Source organism: Acanthochromis polyacanthus, chromosome 6, assembly GCF_021347895.1.
Source record: "Acanthochromis polyacanthus isolate Apoly-LR-REF ecotype Palm Island chromosome 6, KAUST_Apoly_ChrSc, whole genome shotgun sequence".
In the NCBI taxonomy this organism is placed as follows: Eukaryota; Metazoa; Chordata; class Actinopteri; family Pomacentridae; genus Acanthochromis; species Acanthochromis polyacanthus.
In genome coordinates this window covers 2,208,712-2,234,303 of record NC_067118.1, presented here as the reverse complement: position 1 = coordinate 2,234,303, position 25,592 = coordinate 2,208,712, and the positions used below count along the sequence as shown (strand labels likewise).

The 25,592-nt window shown below is 37.4% G+C and overlaps 2 protein-coding genes across 5 annotated transcripts in view; both read left to right on the top strand.

Annotated features, from left to right (window-relative positions):
• Positions 1-21,569, top strand: part of LOC110972248 (polymeric immunoglobulin receptor-like) — a 32,066-nt gene extending 10,497 nt beyond the window's left edge. For 3 of the 4 annotated variants that reach the window (XM_051949512.1, XM_051949510.1, XM_051949509.1), the window contains one exon: positions 727-1,428. The gene's annotated coding sequence lies outside the window, so the exon portion shown is untranslated. Of the gene's footprint in view, positions 1-726; positions 1,429-21,429 lie in introns of those variants that run through there. The other variant, XM_051949511.1, reaches the window with a different exon arrangement.
• Positions 11,324-16,212, top strand: LOC110972712 (polymeric immunoglobulin receptor-like). Its single transcript, XM_051949688.1, has 5 exons — positions 11,324-11,432; positions 12,767-13,099; positions 13,994-14,317; positions 15,876-15,904; positions 16,087-16,212. Exons 1-5 carry the CDS (start codon positions 11,396-11,398, stop codon positions 16,210-16,212), a joined length of 849 nt encoding a protein of 282 aa, XP_051805648.1. The 5' UTR covers positions 11,324-11,395.
• Positions 21,570-25,592: the final 4,023 nt, after the last annotated feature.

The following is a 25,592-nucleotide window of genomic DNA, read 5'->3' as shown; positions in this document are numbered from 1 at the left end:
CATTTAGATGAACTGAAGCTGTGTGATTTTATAGTAACACACTGTGAAATAATCATTTATTACATGTATTTGCCTGATTTTTTACAGTTAACTTGTAAATTAATAAGTTTTTTTTCATTATTTCAAACATGAATTTACATAAATTAACTTTTTCTAAAATTATTTTATGAAAATTTTAGTCATCAATATATATATTTGTTTTCTCTCCAATAGTAATTTTTGGTCAAGCACTGTAAAAGAACAAATTTATAAAAACATATAACATTTTAGATATTTTTAAAATCAGTCAGTAAAAACAGCTGCAGGTAAACAGCTGGCTCACCTGTCCAGGTGTTTCTCTTTTCTTCATCTTTATTCTTCTTCTCACTGATTCTACCTCGCTTTTTAAAGTTTTACAGGCTGATGTTTCTTCAGGTTAATTTTTTTTTATGGAACCTTTATTATCTTCGAAAAATCTACCAAGTGGAAATCTTAAACATAATATATGAAATAACACAGACAATTATGGAAATAATATAGGAACGCAGAAACAGGAAAAAAGACAAAAAACCCAAAAAATAAACACTTGCCAGGTGGAGTAGGAAATTACAGAAAGATGTCAAAATGTTTTCAAAGTTTTATGAGTTTGATTGCCTTTTGATTTGAGGAATACATAATGGATACAATGTACTGCTTTATCTCATTGTGAAAAGCAACTCTTCAGGTTAAACTTTCTGCTGCTCTTAGGTGTCTCGTGACGTCAGGTATCGGTGGGCGGGGCTTAGAGAGAAAGAAGTACGGCAGCCCTGAGAGCTCAATCTACCTGCTGCACCTTGAAGGAGTGTTCGTGAAAGCTTCATTGAATAAATAATGTTCATTTCTTCGCACCTTTTCGTGTCATTTTTGCACCATTTAGTGTCATTTTTGCAGCTTTTAGTGCCATTTGTTGAATCTTTTAGTGTCATTTTTGCATCTTTTTGTGTCATTTTGCATTTTTTAGTGCCATTTTTGCATCTTTCAGTGTGACTTTTGCATCTTTACATGTAAATTTGCATCTTTTTGTGTAGTTTATGTATCTTTTAGTGGCATTTCTGCATCTTTTCATGTAAATTTAGCATTTGTCAGTTTCATTTTTTGCATCTTTTTCTGTAATTTATGCATCTTTTAGTGCAATTTTTCTGTATTTTAATACCAAATATAAATTAACTAAAATATAATTGTTTTACAAATATTTTCCATTATTTGAAATAAAGATATGAATAATAAGGAAAAGAGAAAAATAATAAGTAACTTTTCCACTCTTTTTCTTTTTCACTAATTGTATCTGTTTTGTGTCTTTGGTTGATGACCATAAAATCTACAAACAGAATGAGCGCTTTGTGGAATGTTTGACTGTTTCTTTAGTTTTCAGTCTGCATTAATCAGCTTAAATAAACCTGAAAGCCTTCATGCTGTGTATTGCTTTGTTTAAATGTAGTTTCACATCCACAGAACTCAATAATTAAAATGTTTTTGCAGCAGTTTAAAAGAAACTGCAACAAAAATGACAAAAACAAGTCCAATGTTGTGAAAATGTCGTCATGTTTATATATACTGCATGTGTGGCGTTTACTACCAGCTTTTAAAACCTGAACTGCTGTAATTATGTATTTTATTGTCTGTACATTCCATCATTTTCTGCTTAATAATTCCGTTTTTCTTCATCTTTATTGAGTTTATTTAGTAAAAACAGCATTTCTTTGGTTCAAAATTCACATTTTTCTTTTCAAACTCCCTAAAATTTGTGATTTTATTACTTGAACAAAGAAAATAAATGTGTGATGTTTCAGGAAGTCCTTGTTCTGGTGAGGATTTAGTGTTTACATTAACAAACAGCGCCATCTAGTGGTCAGAGGCAGGAAGTGGAGGAAGAGCTCAGCTTGTTTTCATTTCAATTTCTGCTCATATTTAAGTCAAATTTCCTTTGTTTTGTTTTTTTCTTCCTGAAGAGGTGCTGTAGTTTTAATTTTTGGCTCCTGCAGATGAAAATGAAGCAATAATTCATTCTGAGAATAAATCAATGCAACACCAGATAGACAATAAAAGAAATGAAAACACCATATCTGAGTCAAGAGAAAAGTTACTGTCTCTTCTTTTTGTATCATTTATGAAACTTTTCATGTCATTTTTGTGTCTTTTAATGTAATTTATGCATCTGTTAGTGTCATTACTACATTTTTAGTGCCATATTTGCATCCTTTAGTGTAATTTTTTGCATCTTTTTGTGTCATTTTTGTATCTTTTAGTGTTAATTTTGTGACTATTGTGTAATTTTTGTGTATTTTAGTGTCATTTTTGTGTCTTTTCTTGTAATGTTTGCATCTTTTTGTGTAATTTTTGTCTCTTTTGACAGACAAGATTTCTGAGTTTGCGTAAAACGTTGGTTCACACTGAAGATGATGGAGGAATTTATTCAGACTCTCATCAGATCACAGTCTGAGGCTTTAGGTCAGTGTTTGTTAAAAACAATGAATCTGAGTGAGGAGAGCAACGATTATTAACAAGGTTTTTATTCTCTGCAGGATGAAGGAATGTGTGTGTTTGTGTGTGTTAATGTGTGTTTTAGTAAAGGTTCAGCTTCTTCCTCTCCACCAGGATCCACTGCTGTGTGCCGATGGGGGAGGATTAAACGTGTGTGTGTGTGTGTGTGTGTGTGTGTGTGTGTGTGTGTGTGTGTGTGTGTGTGTGTGTGTGTGTGTGTGTGTCTGTGTGTCTGTGTGTCTGTGTGTGTCTTGCTATCATTGTGGGGACATACCATTGACTCCCATTCATATCTAACCCTTACCCTAACCCTAACCTTAACCCAGACCAAAACAATGCCTAACCCTCAAGAAATGTTTTTGCACTTTTACTTTTTTCAGTAACAACAACATGTTCAAGAAAACACTGTTTAAACTTGTGGGGACCCAAATGAGGTCCCCACAAGTGACATAGTTTTCGGTTTTCCTACAATGTAGCAAAAGCTAAAACACACACACCCACACACACACACGTGTGTGTGTGTGGGTGTGTGTGTGTGTGTGTTCTTGTACTTGCTACATTGTGAGGACCATTTTCTCCATTTAACTATCAAAGTGAGGACATTTTTACAAAGTGAGGACATTTTGGCCGGTCCTCACTTTGAAACAGCCATGTTTGAGGGTGAAGACTTGTTTTTAGAGAACAGGTATGAATTGAGGTTTGGTTAGGGTTAGGGTAAGGATTAAGTTTAGGCAATCAGTTGTGATGGTTAAGGTTAGGGTAAGGCTCTAGGAAATGCATTACGCTTATGGATGTCCTCACTAAGATAGAAGTACAAATATGTGTGTGTGTGTGTGTGTGTGTGTGTGTTCTTGTACTTGCTACATTGTGAGAACCATTTTCTGCATTTAACTATCAAAGTGAGGACATTTTTACAAAGTGAGGACATTTTGGCCGGTCCTCACTTTGAAACAGCCATGTTTGAGGGTGAAGACTTGTTTTTAGAGAACAGGTATGAATTGAGGTTTGGTTAAGGTTAGGGTAAGGATTAAGTTTAGGTCATCAGTTGTGATGGTTAAGGTTAGGGTAAGGCTCTAGTAAATGCATTACGCCTATGGATGTCCTCACTAAGATAGAAGTACAAACATGTGTGTGTGTGTGTGTGTGTGTGTGTGTGTGTGTGTGTGTGTGTGTGTGTGTGTGTGTGTGTGTGTGTGTGTGTGTCCTTGGGACAGGCCTGGGATGGGTATGGTTGCCAGGGTAACCCCATCATGCCAAGCAACCGTGGCAACTGGTATCTAAGTAACAGGAGCCCGGCAACAAAACGGAGAGGGGAGGGGCTAGAGAGGGAGAAATTATGGTCTGTGTGTTTGTAGTGGAGGATGGAGGGACGGGAAATGGTACCCAGAGAAAATATGAAGTTATAATAAGATGATAAAAAAAAACAACAGTCAGATTTAGTGCTCTGCATCATAAACAAAAGAAAAAACAAAAATCCCAAATAAGATACTAAAATAAATACAGAAAAAATCCTTAAAATGGTGGAAATGTGACAGCAAAGGTGGAAAGTTGTAAATCTTTTGATTTATTTATTTTGATTATACAGAATTCCACTCTTTGGATAAATTACACAAGAAAGTATTTATTTTATAAATTTAATTATTTTTCTTTAACAGCGTGTGACTGAACATTTCATTGTATTTAAATCTGTTGATAATAATATTACTTTACGGATGTTTGTTGTTGCTTTTAATAAATTAAGTTTTGAAAAATTACAAATTTAATTGGAAAGTTTTTTTTACAGATTTCCCCTGTTTTGGTAAATTACAGATAATATCTGGTAAAATAACAGAAAAAAAAGATTAATTTATATTTTAATGTAAAAAAAAGTATATCATCTGCAAAATCCAGTAAACTCACAAGGAAGTATTTATTTTGATGCTCACTACAAAAAAATTGAATATTTATTTATGCTAAATATATTTACATTATAAATACATATTTTTGACAAATGAAATTCTTTCTTTAACAATATGTGACTAAAGTTAAACCATAATAATAATAATAACAATAATAATCTGTCGTTTATTGTGCTCGTTTTCAGACATTATTTTATTTTTTGGATTTGTTTTGTTTGTTTAGATTTGTGTGTTTATTTTTCCTTTCTATTACAGCAGCATGCCTGAAATAAATCAGAATAAAGTCAAAATAAATAAAAGAACATCCGCACTGAGGTTTCTGTCAGTTCTGAGCAGGAGAACATTAATGACCAAAGAGATAAACCCATTTCTGCAGTTCCTCTGCTCAGCTCCTGCAGTTCCTCTCCTCTCCAGCAGAGGGCACAGTCAGGTGTTTCCTCCACCTGAGCTTCTTTTGCATCAATGTTTTAAAGTTTAGAAAAACTTCTAAAGGAGTTCAATCCAATCAAAGAGCTGAATTCAGTCAATGGGATCATCTTTTCCTCTGAAACACTCACTAATAATAATAACAACAACAACAATAATAATAATAATAATGACTATATTTCTGCATGACATAGTAAAAGATTTTCAAAATAAATCAACACCAAACAGAATAATAAAAGAAACAACAATGTAAAGAGTAAAGAGAAAAAGAAAACTAAAATAATAAAGATAAATCTGTTTGTCGTTTTGTGTCATTTTTTCAGGCTTTTCATGACATTTCTGCATCTTTTAGAATCATTTTTGCTTCTTTTGTGTAACATTTCCATTTTTCATGTAATTTTTGCATCTTTTGAAGTCATTTTTGCTTTTTGTTTTTAGATATTTTCTGGTCAATTTTGTGTCATTTGTGAATTTTGTGTCTTTTGTGTCGTTTTTGCATCTTTTCATGTCATTTTTGTTCCTTTTGAAGCTGTTTTTGCTTCTTTTCTGTCATTTTTGCATCTTTTAGGGTCATTTTTGTGTCTTTTATGTCATTTTGTCATCTTTTAGGGTCATTTTTTTGTCCTTTTGTGTAATTTTTTCATCTTTCAGGGTCATTTTTGCATCTTTTTGTGGAATTTTTTTACTTTTTCAGTGCCATTTTTCAGTATCTTAGTGGAATTTTTGCATCTTTTGCTGCAATTTTTCCATCTTTTCATGTCATTTTTGTTTCTTTTGAAGTTGATTTTGCTCGTTTTTGTGTCATTTTTGCATTTTTTAAGGTCATTTTTCTGTTCTTTTGTGTCATTTTTCATCTTTTGGGTCATTTTTAGTATCATGTTTGTGTCTTTTCTTGTGATTTTTTGTGTCTTTTCTTGTAATTTTTGCATCTTTTAGTGGAATTTTTGCATCTTTTCGTGTCATTTCTGTTTCTTTTGAAGTTGTTTTTGCGTCATTTTTGCATCTTTCAGGGTCCATCCATCCATTCTCTATACACCGCTTTATCCTCACTAGGGTCATGGGGGGTGCTGGAGCCTATCCCAGCTGACTCTGGTGAAGGCAAGGGACACCCTGGACAGGTCACCAGTCTGTCACAGGGCTACATATACAGAAACACAATCACACTCACATTCACACCTACGGACAATTTAGAATAATCAATTAACCTCAGCATATTTTTGGACTGTGGGAGGAAGCCAGAGTACCCGGAGAAAACCCACGCATGCACAGGGAGAACATGCAAACTACATGCAGAAAGCTTCCAGGCCGGGATTTGAACCGGGGATCTTCTTGCTGCAAGACCACAACCCCTCTGTGCAGCCCATCTTTCAGGGTCATTTAGGCATATTTTAGGGTCATTTTTGCATCTTTTGTGTAATTTTTTGACTCTTTCCGTGCCATTTTTCAGTATATTAGTGTACTGATGATGGGATGCTATCATCTACCTCACCCACAGGGCCCTGTCACATCTGGAGAGGCCTGGGGGCACCGTGAGAGTCATGTTCTTTGACTTCTCCAGTGCCTTCAACACCATCAGGCCCTGCCTCCTGGGGGAGAAGCTGCTGGAGATGCAACTGCACCCTGACACCACAAATTGGATCCTGGACTACCTCACTGGCCGGCCGCAGTATGTCAGGGTGGACGGCTGCATGTCTGAGGTGGTTACAAGCAGCACAGGAGTACCCCAAGGAACCATCCTGGCACCCTTCCTCTTCACCCTCTTCACCTCTGATTTCCGGTTCAACTCTGGTTCACCTCCAGAAGTTTTCCGATGACTCCTCCATTGTTGGATACATTACTGATGATGATGAGGGGGAGTACAGAGGACTGATTTAGAGCTTCGTCACGTAGTGTGACAGCAACCACCTGAAGCTCAACATCAGCAAAACCAAGGAGGTGGTTGTGGACTACCGGAGAAGCAGGAGATCCCCTGCCCCCATCATCATCCAGGGGAGGAAGTGGAGAGGGTGGACTCATATCGGTACCTTGGGGTCCACATCAACAATAAACTGAACTGGTCCCACAACACGGACGCCCTCTTCAGGAAGGGACAGAAGGTTGTTCTTCCTGAGGAGACTCAGGTTGTTTGGTGTCTGCAGCAGGCTCCTGAAGACTTTCTACCAGTTTGTGGTGGCCAGCGCACTCTTCTTTGCCGTGGCGTGCTGGTGGGGTGGCATCAAGACTGGTGAGGTCAACAGGCTTAACAAACTGGTGAAGAAGGCCCGTTCTGTTGTGGGCCTTCAATTGGACAATCTGGAGACCGTGGCAAAGAGGAGGATCATGGACAAAATCAGGGCAATCCTGGACAGCCCCTCTCACCCTCTCTACGAGGAGCTGTGGAACACGGGCAGCTCGTTCAGCCAACGCATCATCCCACCCAGAAGCAGAACTGAGTGCTTCAGGCGCTCCTTTGTGCCCACCGCCATCAGACTCTTAAACAGCAGCGGAGGCCACAGCACATCACTGCACTGACCCCCCCTGGAATTACTGTACATAACTCCTGCTGATTACTGATTACTGTATTTAACTCTTGTTACCCTTCACACTGTCACTTTAATATCACTGTCACTTTACTTCACTGCACTGCATAGCTCAGTGGTCCTGGATGACACTTTTTCAACATTGTGAATACCTCATACTGTTTGCTGCTACTGGTCAGTTTGTGGTTTCCCCTTATTATATGTCACACTTGGTTTGTCCTAAAACTATGTGTAATTCTTGAACCCAATGCATGCTGCGACCCTCGTATCCTTGTATTTGTCCTGTGTTACCCTTGTATCCTTGTACTTGCACTGTGCTCCTGCAATACTTGAATTTCCCCTCTGGGGATCAATAAAGGATTATCTTGTAGTGTACAGGTTATAGAGGTTCTCTCACTCATTGGACGTGGCGGTTAGGGGGGGCGTGCCTGAGACCCCATAGTTTTTGCTGACATTGTTTTCCCAGTATTCTGAGTGTGGTGTAGGATCCACTAGCCATTATCAACAGTAGAACAGGACAAGAACAGATTTAACACCTTCACAGCCACAGTGGAGACAAGGCTTGCTTTGATCAGTGGAGCTGAGATACCAGGACACTGCAATCAAAGACACTTTCCAGATCTGACACAAGGGTGCAAGGTATCAAATCAGCAGGAGAACAGGAGACCAGGCGATACAGGACTTCTCCAAACAGACCTGAAGCCGGTCTGAACCCCCACTCATTATCAGGACCAAATGGCTCCCAATACGCATTCTGACTGATTCCTGAGCCATCAAAGTGGGGGCTCAAGAACCTGGATGACAACTTCAAAGACATTCCACTCATTGACAAGGGACTCTGGACTCAGCTCAAAGCTAACAAAGACAATCATCTCCCAATTCTGGACAAAACTCCTTTTATGTACATCCATTTCAACAAACAAGTGAACTTTTCAATGACTTCATGATTATTCTACCTCTTGGCTTACTTTTAATATTTTATTCCTCTTGATTAGTATCAATGTCATAATTTTAACCTGTCTGCCGATCACATATGAGCATGTTTGGTACCATTTTAATCAGCTATCTATCAGTAATGCTCCTCGATAAACCATGTTCAACAAATTTTAATATTTTGGAAAGTTACAGAAATTTCCTGAAAATGTAACTCTGTGAGGGACCTCTGGACATCAGCCCTCCCTGACAGGGGATGTACCAGACCCCTGCTGAGTTAATGATATGCCAAGGCACACTTTAAAAGACCACATCTGAAACCACCATTTTGAGTCCTCCTGAATTTTGTGAGTTCTCCTGAAAGCACCACTCTGAGTTCTTCCGAGTTCTCCTGAGTTCTTTTGAGTTCTCCTGAATTTTGAAGTCGACTTGCTATCCATCACTCTGAGGCTCCACTCTGTCCACCGTTGTTCCGACCCACATCAACCAAGGCCGACCGGACCATCCACCAAGACAGCATCATCATCATCATCATCATCATCATCACGGCACGCAAGTACCTTTCAGTCACTGGAACTTGGTGCAACTTTCTCAAATTATCTTTTCAAAGATAATATTTACAGACTAACAAATTAGCCTACTATCAAATTGACGGCTGCTTTCAGGTGTGGTCTATTTATACCTTTTCCTTCAGAACATCATATTTTAAGTGTAATATTAATCCCAGTGTTACATTGAAATATTGTGTTCTCTTCCTTCCCTTTTCCCATCATTCACATCTCACCATCTTATTCGTTTTGTGTTGTTGTTTGTCTTAATGTGTGTTATTGTTGTTGTTTAGCTTAGTTTAATAAATGTACATAAATATAAGTTCAGTGCCTCAATTGTTTTGTTGTTCACATTTTGGTCCCTAACTTGTATAGATTCCAGCTCCCTCAATTTTATACATAACCTTTCAAGCTGAATAATTCCCCTTATGATTCCTGAAGCTCTTCTTGACAGCGCAACAAGAAGTGTTTCATAGGCTAATCATTATATTTGTCTAATCTAAATACTTCGCTGGTCGAATATCAGGTAGACTATATAATAATTCTGTATGAAACTCTTAACCCCATTTGAGCAAACATTATCCCTACATTAATATTGGTGGAGAAACATTATTATAATCTTACGGTTATAATTGGTGGAGAAAACCCTTACAAACAATTTAAACACATATATCAACATATATCAGAAATCCTACAGTGGCCAGAGTGAATAAAGTTGACTCACTAGCAACTAGCTTGTGTCTCCCTCTTCTTCGCCACAATCTTATCTTATCTTATATTAATTTTTGCATCTTTTACTGTAATTTTTCCATCTTTTCATTTCATTTTTGTTTCTTTTGAAGTTGTTTTTGCTTGTTTTTGTGCCATTTTTCATCTTTCAGGGTCATTTTTGCATTTTTAGTATCATGTTTGTGTCTTTTCTTGTAATTTTTGCGTCTTTTAATGAATTTAGCATCGTTTAGTGTCATTTTGCAGTTTTTGTGCCATGTTTGAATCTTTTCATGTAAGTTTTGTGCATTTTGGTTTGATTCTTGTGCATCTGTGCCCTTTTTGCACATATTTGTGCCATTCTCGTGTCTTCTGACAGGAGACATTTCTTCATTCTCTCCACTTCTTCATTTTGTTTCCGTAGAGCTGCAGGACTTTAGATTGCAGATAAAAATGAACCACATGAAGAAATGTGAGATAAAAGCAAGATAGAAGCTGATGCTTGAGGTTCAGAAGTGTTGAAACAAACACTGCTGGTGGAATCTGCGTGTCTGCTGGTTACCAGGTTACCACATTTTCAGATTCTGCTGATAAAACAGAGAAGTGTGAACGTCGTATCAGAGAAGACTCTCAGAGCATTTCACACATTTTCCATGACTCTATTAGTCAAACTAAGAGAGGATTCAGTCTGAAAACAACAACGTCATCACTTTGAGATGCTGATGGAGCAGCTGTGGAGGAGAAGGAGAGAATTTATTTTTTATTTCACCTTTATTTTACCAGCTGAGTTAGTTGAGAACAAGTTCTCATTTTCGATAACAACCTGGTCAACATACAAGGTGAACAGCAGGTTACATATCCAACAAATCGAACAGAATGATTTTTAAAAAAGAAGGGCTAAAAAGGACTGTTAAAAAAACATGAAAACACAAAACAATGACATGGAAAGATGCAAAAATTTCACTGAAAGACACAAAAATGACAATAAAATATGCAAAAAGGACACAAAGACTGAACAATGACACAAAAATAGAGAAAAATTACACGAAAAGACCCAAAGATGACACAAAAACACAAAAATGACCCAAAAGGATGCAAAAAGGACACAGATGGAAAACATTTCACTAAAAGATGGAAAAAGGACACTGGAATACAGAACAATTACACAAAAGCGCACAAAAATGAAACGAAAAGATGCAAAAGTTGCACGAAAATGAAGAAAAATTGCACTAAAAAAGCAAAAACTTTCAGTAAAAGACACAAAAATGCCTAAAAGATGAAACAACAAAACTAAAATTCATAAAAACAACATAAAGATGCAAAAATAACAGTAAAGGAAACAAAACTTGCAGAAAAAGATGCAAAAACGACACTAAAATACACAAAAATTGCACTAAAAGAAGCAAAAACTTTCAGTGAAAGACACAAAAATGCCTAAAAGATGAAACAACAAAACTAAAATTCATAAAAACGACACAAAGATACAAAATAACAGTAAAGGAAACAAAATTTGCAGAAAAAGATGCAAAAACGACACTAAAATACACAAAAATTACACTAAAAGATGCAAAAATTTCTCTAAAATCAAACATGAGACGCTGATGAAAGAGCCAATAGATCAATTTTTGCTGTGGATGGTCTGAAGGAGAGAATAAAGTCATGATTATTCTGTCAGAATTTATTTCCAGCTGCAGAATGAGGTCAGCTTTTACACAAACAGGAAGCAGGTTATCTTAAAGCAAGGATTGAGAAAGATGTGGTGAGTAAGAGTTGGTTTCTGAGAAGCAGCAGGAGGAGGACGATGCTTTAAATCCATCAGAGCAGAGAGGAGCTCCAGAGTCTCTTCGTCCATCAGGAGGAAAACATGAACGTCCAGCAGCTCCTCATCTTCTGTTTATCAGGTGAGAACCCATCAAGCTGCACATCGTTTGGTTTTTAACTTCTTCTCCCCTTTCTCTCAGATTTAAATTGTTCCTCCAACGTCACCAGTGTGTAATAATTTATCTACAGACGTTAATCAGAGTTGGTTTGTTATCATTCATCAGTTTTATGTTGATCTTTAGTTCAATAAAGTTGAATATTTGTCTTTAATACTGACTGTATGTCGTCCTGCGGGTCAAAGTGACCCAACAACATTGACATAAAAATCAACCAAAATCCAGCAAATGTCACTGGGTTTTGGTTGATTTTCATGTGAATGCTCTTAAAGAAAATACTAGAAGTTTGACTGATATATATGAAATAATTTTAGATATTTTTAGGATTTTTTTGGAATATTTTTCTCATTTTTTGAAAATATTTACAAGAATTTAAAAAAAAATAAAACTTTGAAGGGAAACTTTTAAGGAATTATTGGAATTTTCTTCCTGAAGGTTTTGCAAATTTTCAGAAATTTGGGAAATTTTTTTGCTGAAATTTTTGGATTTTTTTCAGACAAAGAAACAATATTTTTTTAAGTGAATACAACAGGAAGGTTCACAGTCCTTGGACTGAGCCACATTCTATATGATTCAGATCTATCTGTCTGTACAGCTTTCTATTTTCTCAGTAACCAGAAATCCACTGATGTGCCGTCCCTCTGAGGTCAGACTTAGTTTGTTCACAAGGAAGGTGTGACTTTATGTCTCGAAAACCCCTTAAAGGTCAACAAACATGCTTATTGGGTTCAAACTGACAAATGTTGTTAATTTAGTCAGTTAAAGTTACCCGAAACCCAAAGGTTAGTCAGCTCATTTTTGCATCTTTTCTGTCATTTTTGTGTCGTATAATCTCATTTTTGCATCTTTTCTTGCAATTTTTGGGTCTTTTCTTGTCATTTTTGTGTCTTTTCATGTCGTTTTTGCAGCTTGTAGTGTCATTTTGGCAAAAATATCAATACCTGAACATTTTCTCCAGTTTCCAGGCTGTTGTCTCCAAATCACAGAAGCATGTAGTTCGTTTCGGTCATTTAATTGTGTCTAAAAGTCTTTGAATATCTGGTATTTGTGTCTGTAAGAAATTTGACCTAATTTAGATTCTCGAGCAAAAAAACAAACAAAAGCAGGCCAAGTGTGATGTAGAAATACCATTTCAGTGTCTGTATGAAACCTTTTTGAAATTATTCTGTATTTCAGTGGAACTTTTGCATCTTTTCTTGTAATTTTAAACCATTTTATTGTCTGTATGAACCTTGAAGTACAACAGCTGCTGGAGAATGTAAACTATTACATCTAATCTGGATTATTCTGTGTTTCAGCCGCGATACTGGACTCAAACCTCAGCGCTGCACAAAAAGTCCTCATAAAACTGGAAGGAGAAGTTCTCAGAGAGCAGTTTAACTTTCCTGGAGTGCTTCAGGGGAGCAAGAAGTTTCTGTGCAGGAATGAGTGTAACCCTGGAGACGTCCTGATAGAGACTGAAGGAAACCGAGCAGTGAGCGACAGATTCACCATCAGATACGACCAGAGCCAAGGGAAACTCCACGTGGTCGTCACAGGGCTGAGGAAGGAGGACACCGGGAGATACAGAGTTGGTATCAGAGGATCTTCGTCCTCTCAGAGCTTCCAGGAGTTTGAACTTAAAGTCAAAGGTGAGTTTTACTGAATCAGAATCACTTTATTCATCCCCAAAGGGAAATTCAGCTGTCAGGCTTCTTATCTGTTTAATTTTGAATTGAATAGCCTGACTGCTGATGGCAAGAAAGATTGAAGGTCATCAGACATCTGCGACCAGCATCTGGTTCATTTATACGTCTTTTAGTGTCACTTTACAATCTGTTAGTGTCACTTTTCTATTGATTTAGTGTCATTTTTGCAACTTTTTGTCATTTTTCTGAATTTTAGAGTAATTTTTGCATCTTTTCTTGTGATTCTTGCGTTGTTGCCTGTATTTTTGCTTCTTGTAATTTTTTGCATGTTTTTGTCATTTTCTGTATTTTAGTATCTTTCAGTGTCATTTCTGAATCTTACAATATATTTTTTTCATCCTTTAGTGTATTTTTGTGTCCTTTCATGTCATTTTTGCGTCTTTCAGGGTCATTTTAGTGTCTTTTCATGTAATTGTTGCATCCTTTTGTGTGATTTCTCTGTATTTAAGTCTCATTTTTGCATCTTTAAGTGAAATCTTTGTATGTTTTGGTGTCATTTTTTTGCATCTTTTATTGTAGTTGCACTCAGTATAACAATTGTGCCTAAAATAACTCCATAACGGTTCATCAACACTCCCAAGCTGGTGTTACTTAGAACCACAAAGATGAGAAACCAGGGTTTAGAAATGCTATGTCAAGTACAGGATCCTGAGGAAGCCACAACCAATCAGAGTAAAAGTTCACTGGTCAAAGGAAAAGGGAAGTTAGATTTAGGAAACTGCAGAGAAAGGCAATAAATGCAGTTCTAGAGAATTCAGACGTAACAATAGATCAACGTTGTGGAGAACTGATGATGAGTTCTGATGTCATTTTAATGATGAACTTCCTGTTGGACAGATCTGTGTGATGGAGGCGTCGTCTCTGCAGAGCCCAGAGTCTACAGAACCACTGAAGGAGGAGAAATCACCGTCAGATGCTCGCTGTTTGTACAACAGCGAAACAGGAAGTTCCTCTGCAGGGACGACTGTAAGAACTTCCTCTTCGACACCAACGACCCCAAAGCCTCCAGCGACAGATACAGCATCGAGTTTGGGGACCAGTCGTACTTTAACGTGACCATTGGACAGCTCAGTGGGTCAGACTCGGGAACGTACAGGTGTGGAGTCGGACGACGGCAAGACAACAATGCCTGTCGGCAGTTTGAGATCATAGTTGCAGGCGGTGAGTCAAAAACAGCAGCGAAGTAAAGAGAAAACAATCTGAAAACACAACAAGGTTCTGAGATCTGCAAAGGAAAGCATCTATGCTTTGTTAAAGATATGATTTCATGGTTTCGATGAAGCAGCTCAATGAAAATAGTCTTCTTAGTATCCAGGTATTATCAGTCTAAGTATGATGGATAAAATCAATCAAACAACTGAGGAATCATGCAGGAAACCCGAGCAACCACCACAATGAAAACAACCAACCACCTTAGTGACCAATACGGCAACCGCTCAGAAAACATAGCAACCACTAGACAAGCAACTTACCAACGTAGCAACCACTATGCAACGGATTTGGGTGAGGGTTACCAAGTAACCACTTTAGCAACCACCAACAACCACCTTTCTTACCGCTCAGAATCCAAGCAACCACAAAAGAAGCAACATACCACCAGAGCAAGCGCTAACAATTTACTCTGCCAGTCACCGTAGCATCAACCAAAACAACAACGAAGCAACCACCCTATTAAGAACAATAGCAGCCACTAAGGAAATAACTTGGAAACCAACTCACCGCCATAGCAAACATGAGACAACCAAAACAACCACTCAGACGACCATAGCAATCACTCAGAACATCATAGCAACTACTAGATGACCATAGCAATCACTAGAAAACCATAGCAACCACTCAGACAACCATAGCAACCAGTGCAAAAAATATAGCAACCACTAGGCAGTCTTAGCAACCACTCAGAAAACCATGAGACAACCATACCAATCACGAGACAACCACTAGACAAACATACCAACCACTCAGACTACCATAGCAATAACTCAGAAAACCATAGCACCCACTCAGACTATCACAGCAACTGCTCAGACGAACATTGCAACCAATAGAAAACCACAGCAACCACTAGACAACCATAGCAACCACGAGACAACCATAGTAAAAACTCAGACAACCACTAGACGACCACAGCAACCACTCAGAATATCACAGCAACTACTAGATGACCATAGCAACCACTCAGACAACCATGGCAACCACTCAAACAACCATGGCAACCACTAGACAACCATAGCAACCACTCAGACAACCATAGCAACCAGCGCAAAAACCATACCAACCACTAGACAGCCTTAGCAACCGCTCAGAAAACCACAGCAACCATGAGACAACCATACCAACCACTAGACAACCATAACAACCACTCAGACAACCATAGCAACTATTAGACAATCGTACCAACCACTCAGACAACCATAGAAACCACTAGAAAACCATAGAAATCACTAGAAAACCATAGCAACCACTCAGACCGCCATAGCAACCACTAGACAACCACTCAGACAGCCATAACCACTCAGCCAGCCATAGCAACCACTCAGACAACATAGCAACCAGTCAGAGCAGATATAATGTGATTTTTCATTAAAGTTGTCATTTGTTGTTAATGTTTCTACGATCTCTCTCCAGCAGGTAACACGGGTCATAGGGTGCTTCTGGTTGTTGCCTGTGTGTCTGTGGTTGCCGTGCTGTTGGTTGTTTCTCTGCTGCTCGTCGACAGATGGAAGAAGAAACACAACGCTGCCGAATGTGAGGAACTTTTCTACTTTCAACCTTTAACTGCTGCAAAGAGGAAGAAATAATAAAACTTTTCTTTTCTCCTCCACAGACATGAACACCAGAAACACCGCGGTGACTTTACAATCCAAAACATCCCTGCTGTTACCACGGCAACCACATCAGGCATTACTCATGTTCTCGTTTGTTTTCAGGTCGAAACCTATGACGACTGCGACGGCGGTTTAAGACTGGAAGCTTCAAACTACCAGGAGCTGGATGTGCAGAGGATGGAGGAGAATCTGTACTCGTCACTGGAGATTCTACCAAACTACCACTGATAATCAGTAGATGATTGATAGATAATCAATAGGCGATCGGTAGCGGATCAATAGATGATCAACAGATGATGTTATTCTCAGTGTCAGAATTCTACATTCAAAGTGCTGGAATGATCTGAAAACAAATGATTTTTAAACTCCTCTGAAGCGCCTAAATGTGATTTTTACTGTACTTTTATTTGAGTTTTGATTTTTTTGACCCCAAAAATATTTTTCTCTCAAATAGCAGAAAAAAATACTGTCTAAACTGTAATTTTTGGTGAAGCACTGTAAAAGAACAAATTTCAAAAAACACATAACATTTTATTTATTTTTAAAATTAGTCAGTAAAAACATCTGCAGGTAAACAGCTGGCTCACCTGTCCAGGTGTTTCTCTTTTCTTCATCTTTATTCTTCTTCTCAACGTTTCTACCTCGCTTTTTTAAGTTTTACAGGCTGCTGTTTCTTCAGGTTAAACTTTTTTTTTATGGAACCTTTATTATCTTCGAAAAATCTACAAAGTGCAATTCTTAAAGGATATCCAAAAGTAAACAGTATGATCAGCATAGCAATGTAACTGTGTAATCAGTTACAACCAGTATAAAACACAAAAATAGATACATTTAGACATTATTTAGCAGTCAACATCTGGACTCAGGGAGTTCAAATTTACAGCTTCATATTTTCAATTGTTAATCTCAAAATTGCTACTTTATAACTGACAAAGTGGTAACTACAGATTACCACATTTAAGTAAATGATTTATTTTATTTGGAATCAGTTTATAAAAGAGTATGATACCAATAATCTGAAAAATATTGAATGTGCTAATTGGCCAGTCTGATCATTGGTCAACCCCAAATGTGCAGTGGCATGGACTGAAAAGAAGAAGTAGCATTTTTAAAGTGTAACGTATGAACTCAATGACAGAATACAAGCTAAACTTTGATTTGCATGGCATCCTGAAGCTACATGTGTTGTTTTTTTTTCAGGTGTCTTGCGAGACGGATCAAGAATAGAACAGATTGTGACTGTTGATGGAAGCAATTTCTGACAGCTTTATGCATAACTTCAAACTACTGAAGTCTGATATTTGCTCATCTCACTGTAAAAATCTGTGAAAGCAGTTCTTTCAAGTTTTTTGTGTATTTATGTGGTCAGCTACAGTGGTGGCTGGTGAATCTTTCTTTTGGGGAGGCGCACTCAATTTACCAAACCAAATAGCAGAGTCGGCAACACCGGAATACAAGAATTGATGTAAATTATGTTCACAGCCATTTGATGTGCTTTTACTATGCACCACTACGAGGGTACACCTAAACACTACTCCTGAGTCAAACAGACAATTAAATGCATGTAAATGTTAGCAGCTTGTGAATTTGAATTTCTCTCCCCAGTGTTTGATATGATTTGCTCCAGATAAGGTGTAATTGGTACACAAACCCTTAAAATCTCCTTTTCTATAATTAAACAAATTAAGAATGTATAAATATGCAAATCTATTTTTTACTTCAAAAGTAAAAAAAAGAAACAATTCATTTTTCCAGCTTCAAAGAGTGCTAAGTGCTTCTTCTGTCAACAACATATTTATATTTACATTCTCAAATAAACAAACAAATCCATACCTGTGAAACCAACAAACATTGGACATTTTGTTTAAAAAAACTAACTATAAGGCTTAAAGCAGACAGTGCTTCTGTGAGCTAACTTTTACATGAACAACCTTACATGACAATGAGAAAACAGCAAATCTGCATATTTAAGATCAAAGCAATAAAAAAATAGTGACACCATGAGGCATTATACTACGTATAACTGTGCATGTGACAAATAAAACCTATCTTATCTTAGGCTTTGAGCCCAAAGTGCTTCTGTCAACTAACATTAAATATTTACAATGAAAATAAAGAAAAACAGTAATTCCTCAGATTTCAGAACAGATGAAAATCAACAGGCTTTCAGTCTAAAGAGCCACTTGTGTCAACTAACATTTCTATTTACATTATTAAAAAAGTAAATCCTCACATTTTAGAGATTAAAGCCAGCACCTCTACAACTGTGTTATTTTTTGTATGCAAGTTTTGCTCTTCTGTCTTTGAGACATGCAAATTTCTCAATGACTCTATGGTTAAATCTGGGGTCTCCCTGACAAGTTTCTTTTCCACAGAGAGCATGGCCAGTGCATTAAGACGATCCTGCGACATCGTGTTCCTGAGGAAGGTCTTGATTCTTTTTAGTGTTGAGAAGCACCTCTCAGATTCAGCTGTCGTCATTGGAGTCGTGATGAGGATCTTCAGGAGAGACACAGTCTCTGAGAAGGTGTCCTGAAGATTGTTGCTCATGAAGAGCTGGTACAGAGCCACAGCACCATTGCAACTCCTGAACTCTGTGTTGCTGAAGATGAGCGACAGTTCAGCGCAGGCTGACAGCAGGGCACGGTCATCCTGCGCCCCACTGTCTCCTATCTCTTGTATTGAAGAGGAACGAACTGCACATGTCAAAGTTATAACGAGAGTCAATGGGGAAAGATGAGCGCACCCCGAGTGGATAGTAATTGTAGACAACGTGTGACGTTTCTAATCTGACTTTTTATTACAAATTATACGTTTTAGTAACTCTCTACAGGCTCTATTATCCAGTTTGCTTGTTAAAAACATAGGCTATACATGTAAATGTAATTTTAAAAACGTTTTATTAAAAAGTTCAGTCAATTTCCGCCTGAAATTTCTACTGAAGATGTACGGAAAGTAAATTGAATGCTATTCTTGAACTGTTTGGAGTACAGGCATGGTTGAGGTCTCCTTTGAAAGCTGACAACCTGAATTTTCACCCAGTGCAGTCAGAATTACTCTAGGTGCTACTGGCACAGAGTATTTTATGTTGGAACACACTGAATTAGGATGAATTTTATTCTCGCCTAAATTTTTTCCCTAATAAAACGCCTGAAAATTAGTGTGGCAGCACTGTGACAGCTTGAAACACAAAAAGGCAACAGCCTGGGGTCTTACATAGTTCAGGACAAAATTTCAGAGCAAAACTACAAGAAATGAGTGCTTCACACATGTTTTTGTACTAATATGCCCCGGCGCTGTCAATTTTGGACACCCTCTGTACATCCTCTGCACTCCCTGGGCAAAAATGGTTTATGTTCATTTTTCAGCCTGTTTTCACATTACTTTCACTCCAAAAACTCATAAAGAACTCAAAAACGGCACTTCAGAGCAGCTCCAGTGTCGATCAGAGAGACTCCTGCTGCGCTGCGCCGGAGCCGAGGTGTGAAGAGTCACAGAACCCCGCTGGCAGAGGCTCTATTTATATCCTGGTATTCAGCAGCTCATTGGCTATCAGCCCTGTCAGTCAAACGTTTCCTCCGACGTGATTTGCTCAGAATTTACTGACAAAAACAGGTCGATCCAGATCGGTCAGTCTCGGCTACGGTTGGCCGTTTAGGGCTCGTAGGCAGGCCAGAATCACTTGATTGGTTGAAACGCAGTGTAAACATAAAGGAAAGACTTCAGTCGCCATTTTGAGTCCAAGACCACATGGATCTCTGCACAGTGAATAAAAATATGGGCATAAATACAGTGATTATGAAATGCGCAGCGCCGCCACACACTGCCACGCGCCGTGTGTGTGCACACGGAGCCGAGCTATTTGTGGATTATTTACTTATTTCAAGACATGTTTTGGACAAAATATTATACTTGCTAGTATTGTCTGGATGCCGAAGCTTGGATTCTGGCCGGTTTTTGTGGATTATTTTCATCGTTGACCAGTAAAAGAGCGTCTAAAGGTGAGTTATGCCCTTTATGTGTCCCTTTAAATTTTTGTTGTTGGACAAATGTGTTTATATTACCCGCTGTGGTAATCACATCTGAAAGTGGTTTATACCGGTGGATTCATGAGAATCTAAGGTTTCCATCGGTGTATAGTGTTTGAATCATAGATATATACAAACACTAGATGGCTCATGAGCGCTGTCAGCCTATGGGGAGCAACGTCGCCACATGGCGGCCATCTTGGGACAGGGCTGCTCGATCACTCATAACATTAAAGTCAATGGAGCATGGATTTTAAAATCACTGTAGATTGCTCAATTTTCAACCGATTTTAGAACAGCTTGGTTTGTTATAAACGTCAGAGATGTACTTCTTTTACTGTTTACATAAGAATAATTAAAACCATTGAATTCATATAATAATGAACACAGATATCATCTTTTTTCAGCATAAATGGATGTAAATGTAATTTTATTATTTAGCATTGCACTTTTTTATTACTATCAGCTTTCTAATGCACAGATAAAAACAAAGCTCAACCAAAATCAATGCACAACAAACAGAGATGTTGTCTTTTCTTTTCATGAACCTGGTGCCTACATTACCCACAATGCATTTCGGCTGCAGGCTAACTAATCCAGGCATGGATGTATACAAACAATAAGTCTAAGGTCTCAATCAAAGTCTCTTAACAAGCAAATAAATACAACCACAACCACAAAGAATGTAATTTCGCCTAAAGATTCGGTTCTCAAAAAACGTTGGTCTCAGGAAAACCTAATAATTGAAAATCAGATTGTGAGTAACACCATCTTCAATGTGAGTAGCCAGGCAGAAAAGACACTCAACTATGCCGCATTTTTCAAAACGAAAAGCTGCTATTTCAGAATTGAGCCTGAATCATAGCCACGTTAATAAGGTTTGTAATAAACTAAACCGTTTGTAAATCAATCAAGAATTGAGCGAGTTATGAGTGTTAAAGTGAGGAAATCGTCCACCTTACCATTGACTACAGTACAGTGCGCCAGAGCAGTCCCCTGTCCTAAGATGGCCGCCAAGTGACGACGCCGCAGACTCCGTCTTGAGACATCTAGTGTTTGTATATATCTATGGTTTGAATCATCGCGTTGGCAGTGTTCTTCTATTTCGAAAAATGCTTATGCAGATATCAAAACAGCCCGCCCGCGGGCCGGTGAACATTAACAGGTTAAACATACTATAAGAAATAACACATACAATTATGGAAATAATATAGAAACACAGAAAGAGAAAAAAACAAAAAAACAAAAATAAACACTTGCCAGGGGGAGTAGGAAATTACAGAAAGATGTCAAAATGTTTTCAAAGTTTTATGAGTTTGACTGCCTTTTGATTTTTGGAATACATAATGGATACAATGTACTGCTTTATCTCATTGTGAAAAGCAACTCTTCAGGTTAAACTTTCTGCTGCTCTTAGGTGTCTCGTGACGTCACGTATCGGTGGGCGGGGCTTAGAGAGAAAGAAGTACGGCAGCCCTGAGAGCTCAATCTACCTGCTGCACCTTGAAGGAGTGTTAGTGAAAGCTTCATTGAATAAATAATGTTCATTTCTTCGCACCTTTTCGTGTCATTTTTGCACCATTTAGTGTCATTTTTGCAGCTTTTAGTGCCATTTGTTGCATCTTTTAGCGTCATTTTTGCATCTTTTAGTGTCATTTTTGCATCTTTTTGTGTCATTTTGCACCTTTTAGTGTCATTTTTGCAGCTTTTAGTGCCATTTGTTGCATCTTTTAGCGTCATTTTGCATCTTTAAGTGTCATTTTTGCATCTTTTAGCGTCATTTTTGCATCTTTTTGTGTCATTTTGCACCTTTTAGTGTCATTTTTGCAGCTTTTAGTGCCATTTTGCACCATTTAGTGTCATTTTTGCATCTTTTTGTGTCATTTCTGCAGCTTTTAGTGCCATTTGTTGCATCTTTTAGTGTTATTTTGCATCTTTTAGTGTCATTTTTGCATCTTTAAGTGTTATTTTGCATCTTTTAGTGTCATTTTTGCATCTTTTTGTGTCATTTTGCACCTTTTAGTGTCATTTTTGAGGCAGCAGGTAAAAAGTAAAACTCTGTCTAAAACCATCTAATAAACCAGCATCTAAGTACTGATTAGGGCAAAATGCAACATGTAATAAACTGTATTGAAAAAAAAATCATTTTAAGCTGTGATTGTTTTCAACTATTTTTCATTCATTTATTTATTTTTTTACAGATTTTCTTTGCTTTATTTAATTACCTCCGCCAAGGCGGTCATGCGATCGGGTCCATTTATTTATTCATCTGTCTGTGTGCGTGTCTGTGGACAGGATTTCTCTGAAACTACTTGTCGGATCTTCATGAAATTTTCACCAGAGGTGGATCTTGGCCCAGGGAAGACTCCATTCAAATTTTGTGTTGATCCGGATAAGGATCTGGATTCTGGATCCGGATTTAGATTTTCCAACTTTACCATCCACATTTTCCCTTGGCAGAGGTCAGAAATCTCGGATTGCTCTTGTTGTATGTTGTAGTGAGAGAAATCACAGATCAAAGAATTAATTTACTTGATTAAAAAATAAAAGGCAAAAACTGTAATTAAGAGCTAAATCTATTTTAATTTCTGTGTTTAAATTTTTGCTAAGGCTGTAAACTTACAGTTTTTACTGATTTTAAACCAGCAAAAATATAATATCTTACAGATATTTGCAATTATTTGAAATAAACACATAAAAAATAATGACTGAAAAATAATTTTAAAAAACTCCTTTTCTTTCTTTTCTTTCTTTTTTTTTTTTTTTTTACAAATTTTATCTGTTCTGTGGTTCTTTTGTATCTTCATTTTGTTTTTCAATTTGCAGAATGCATAATTCATAAAGGTGATTTTTACTTTTTTATATTTATATTATTTGTTAATGTTATTGTTTAATTTGCAGACAATTTCATATACATATATATATATATATACATATATATATATATATATATATATATATATATATATATATACATACATGATCACTGATAGGCTACTGGTTTCCTTGGCAACATATACAGAGAGTGCTACAGTAACTGCACGGCTTCGTCCGGCAGCATCATTACAGTTTTTTTCAATCGCTAACAAGCATTGGTTCAAACCAAAGTCACATGTTCAAAACTCTTAACACAGCCTGCATTTCCATCATGTATCTCAGCTAAACAGTTAATCTCATCCCCAAAACTGTTTCTCACCAACAAAACACTTAATTCATGTTTCAAAATAAGCTCATTCAAACACAACACTAGAAAATAGTCTCACTCTGGAAACAAACGCTGTCAGTCTGAACACACTGAACTACAAAATACTAACAACAGGGAGCATTACATGAAATTAATTGTGATCTTTCAAGTTTGAATGATTTATTTTTAGGTAAATCAGTATTTTATTATAAAATAAGATCTTTGCAATTTCAGTTTTCTAAATCATTGTGATATTTTGCAACAAGAATGAATCAGGAATGCAGCAGTTTACTTCAACAACATTGACGTATTTTCTCTGTGCCTTTGCATCGGTACTTTGGGACCTTACAAAAAAATAAAAAGTTTACTGTAAACAAAAATAAAATGTAGAATCTCAGAATTCAGGGGGCAGAATAGAAATAAAGAGATAAAATTCAAAAACCAACATCATGTACATGTATACTGTAACATTATGATCCGATTATGCCATAACCTAATGAATATTTGAACTAACCAAATGTCTATTTCTTCCATTCTTTAATAATGAAACAGTGTAAAAATCAGAAGAGTCTCACTGTCAAAAGTGATGGTTTGATTATTTTTTGAAAGGTTGTCTTCATAATCTTTGTTTAAGAAGTGACCAAGTGAGAGCAGCAACTCACTGTGAAAAGTGATATTTTTGGTTACCATAGAAACTGATGTTTTTGATAGATTTGACTAAAAAGGGGAACTCATGCTTTATGAAATGGAAATCCTTTAAGAGTTTTGATTACTATGAAACTGAGATGTTTTAGGAAGAGTTTTGATAACTGTTAAACTAAGTGGGTTTTAACTTTGTAATGAGGTGAGAAGTCAAGAACTAAGGAGAACTAGGGTCAAGTGTTCACAGCAAAGACTAAACTTAAAATAGATTGGGGATTTTTATAAGTCTGTATACATTGTCCAAAAGATTGCACAGTGGGATGCCAGCAACAGTTAGAGGCTGAAATCTGTTTCTCCATTTCCTGATCAGGAGCCTGTTCTGGGCTGCAGACAGGAGAGATCGAGGGGGCAGATAATTTCAGTTCCTTAAAAGTGGAGGTGTCCATGCGGTCGGTGAATGGTACAAGTGTGCGAGTTGGGAGGGGGGAGAGATGAAGTCATTGCTCAAGTTAATTTAGTATGAGCTCATTGCTATGTTAATTAAGGGTGCTGTCAGTGCATATGCAAAAGGTTCAGTTCACTATAAATTACACCTGATCGAGAGGCAAGTTGGGAGTCATTGGGTGGAAGTCGCTCGATGCAAACCAGGGTGGAAATGCCCTGAGCTAAGGGGATTTTATCACGTAACTCCAGATGGGGGATTCAACATGATCTGCAAAGGAATAACTGTTCTATTGGAATTATGGACAAAGTACTGCTTTCTCTGAGCTGTTTGAGGATTACGGAACTGTGATCTGAAAACAACGCTGACTGAAGGACCATTACTGAACTCTATTTTCTCCTTGAGGAATAACACCAGAATGGATTAACAAAGTTTTTATTTGGCCCAAACAACCACATTGGATACATGCAGATTTAAATCTGGACCGGACCCCCGTCCACTTCCCCCTGGATCCCGGTGGCCCTCAAAGGCTTGTCAGGTTTCAGGTGAGCAGCCGACAATGGCCATAGCCGGCTGCTCTCTCCCTCCAAATTATGTAAGCTGGGTGATCATTACTTCTCTTTTATGAAAGCATAGTTCAGCTTATGAGTCGTGTTAAGCCACTGAAAGAATACGGATGTTTGATAAATTGATGATTAAGAGCTATTGCTATGCCCTTGCTAAAATATTAGAATAAACATTTTTCCTGCAATTAAAGTTAGACAGAGAGTTGAGTGTCCAGTGATTCTCTGAGGATTAATTATTAATTTAGTTGGTCTAGGGAGGATTGCTGGTTAAAACCTGTTTGGGTTTTTACAACATGGTCTGCAACAATGCTTAGGTAGGCCGTAAGTACGGTGGCCGAGACCCGCCATCGCTGCAAATAAAACAAACGCTGCAAATAAAAAGAAACACCGCTGCAAATAAAAAAGAAACGCTGCAAATAAAAAGAAACACCGCTGCAAATAAAAAAGAAACGCTGCAAATAAAAAGAAACGCTGCTGCAAATAAAAGAAACACTGCAAACAAAAAGAAACGCCGCTGCAAATAAAAAAGAAATGCTGCAAATAAAAAAGCCACAGCGAAAGTGGATTACTGGGGATTATTTTTGCCGATACACCGGTGTGAGAAGAAGAAGACGAAGAAGTAGAAACAAGAACAGGAGTACGACTTGGAAAACGAACGAGAAAGTAAGTAAAATGTTAGTGTTTAATGTCACTACGTCTAATTTTTAATGTGTTATCTGGTTAGGCCATGTAGCCCCAGGTTTGAA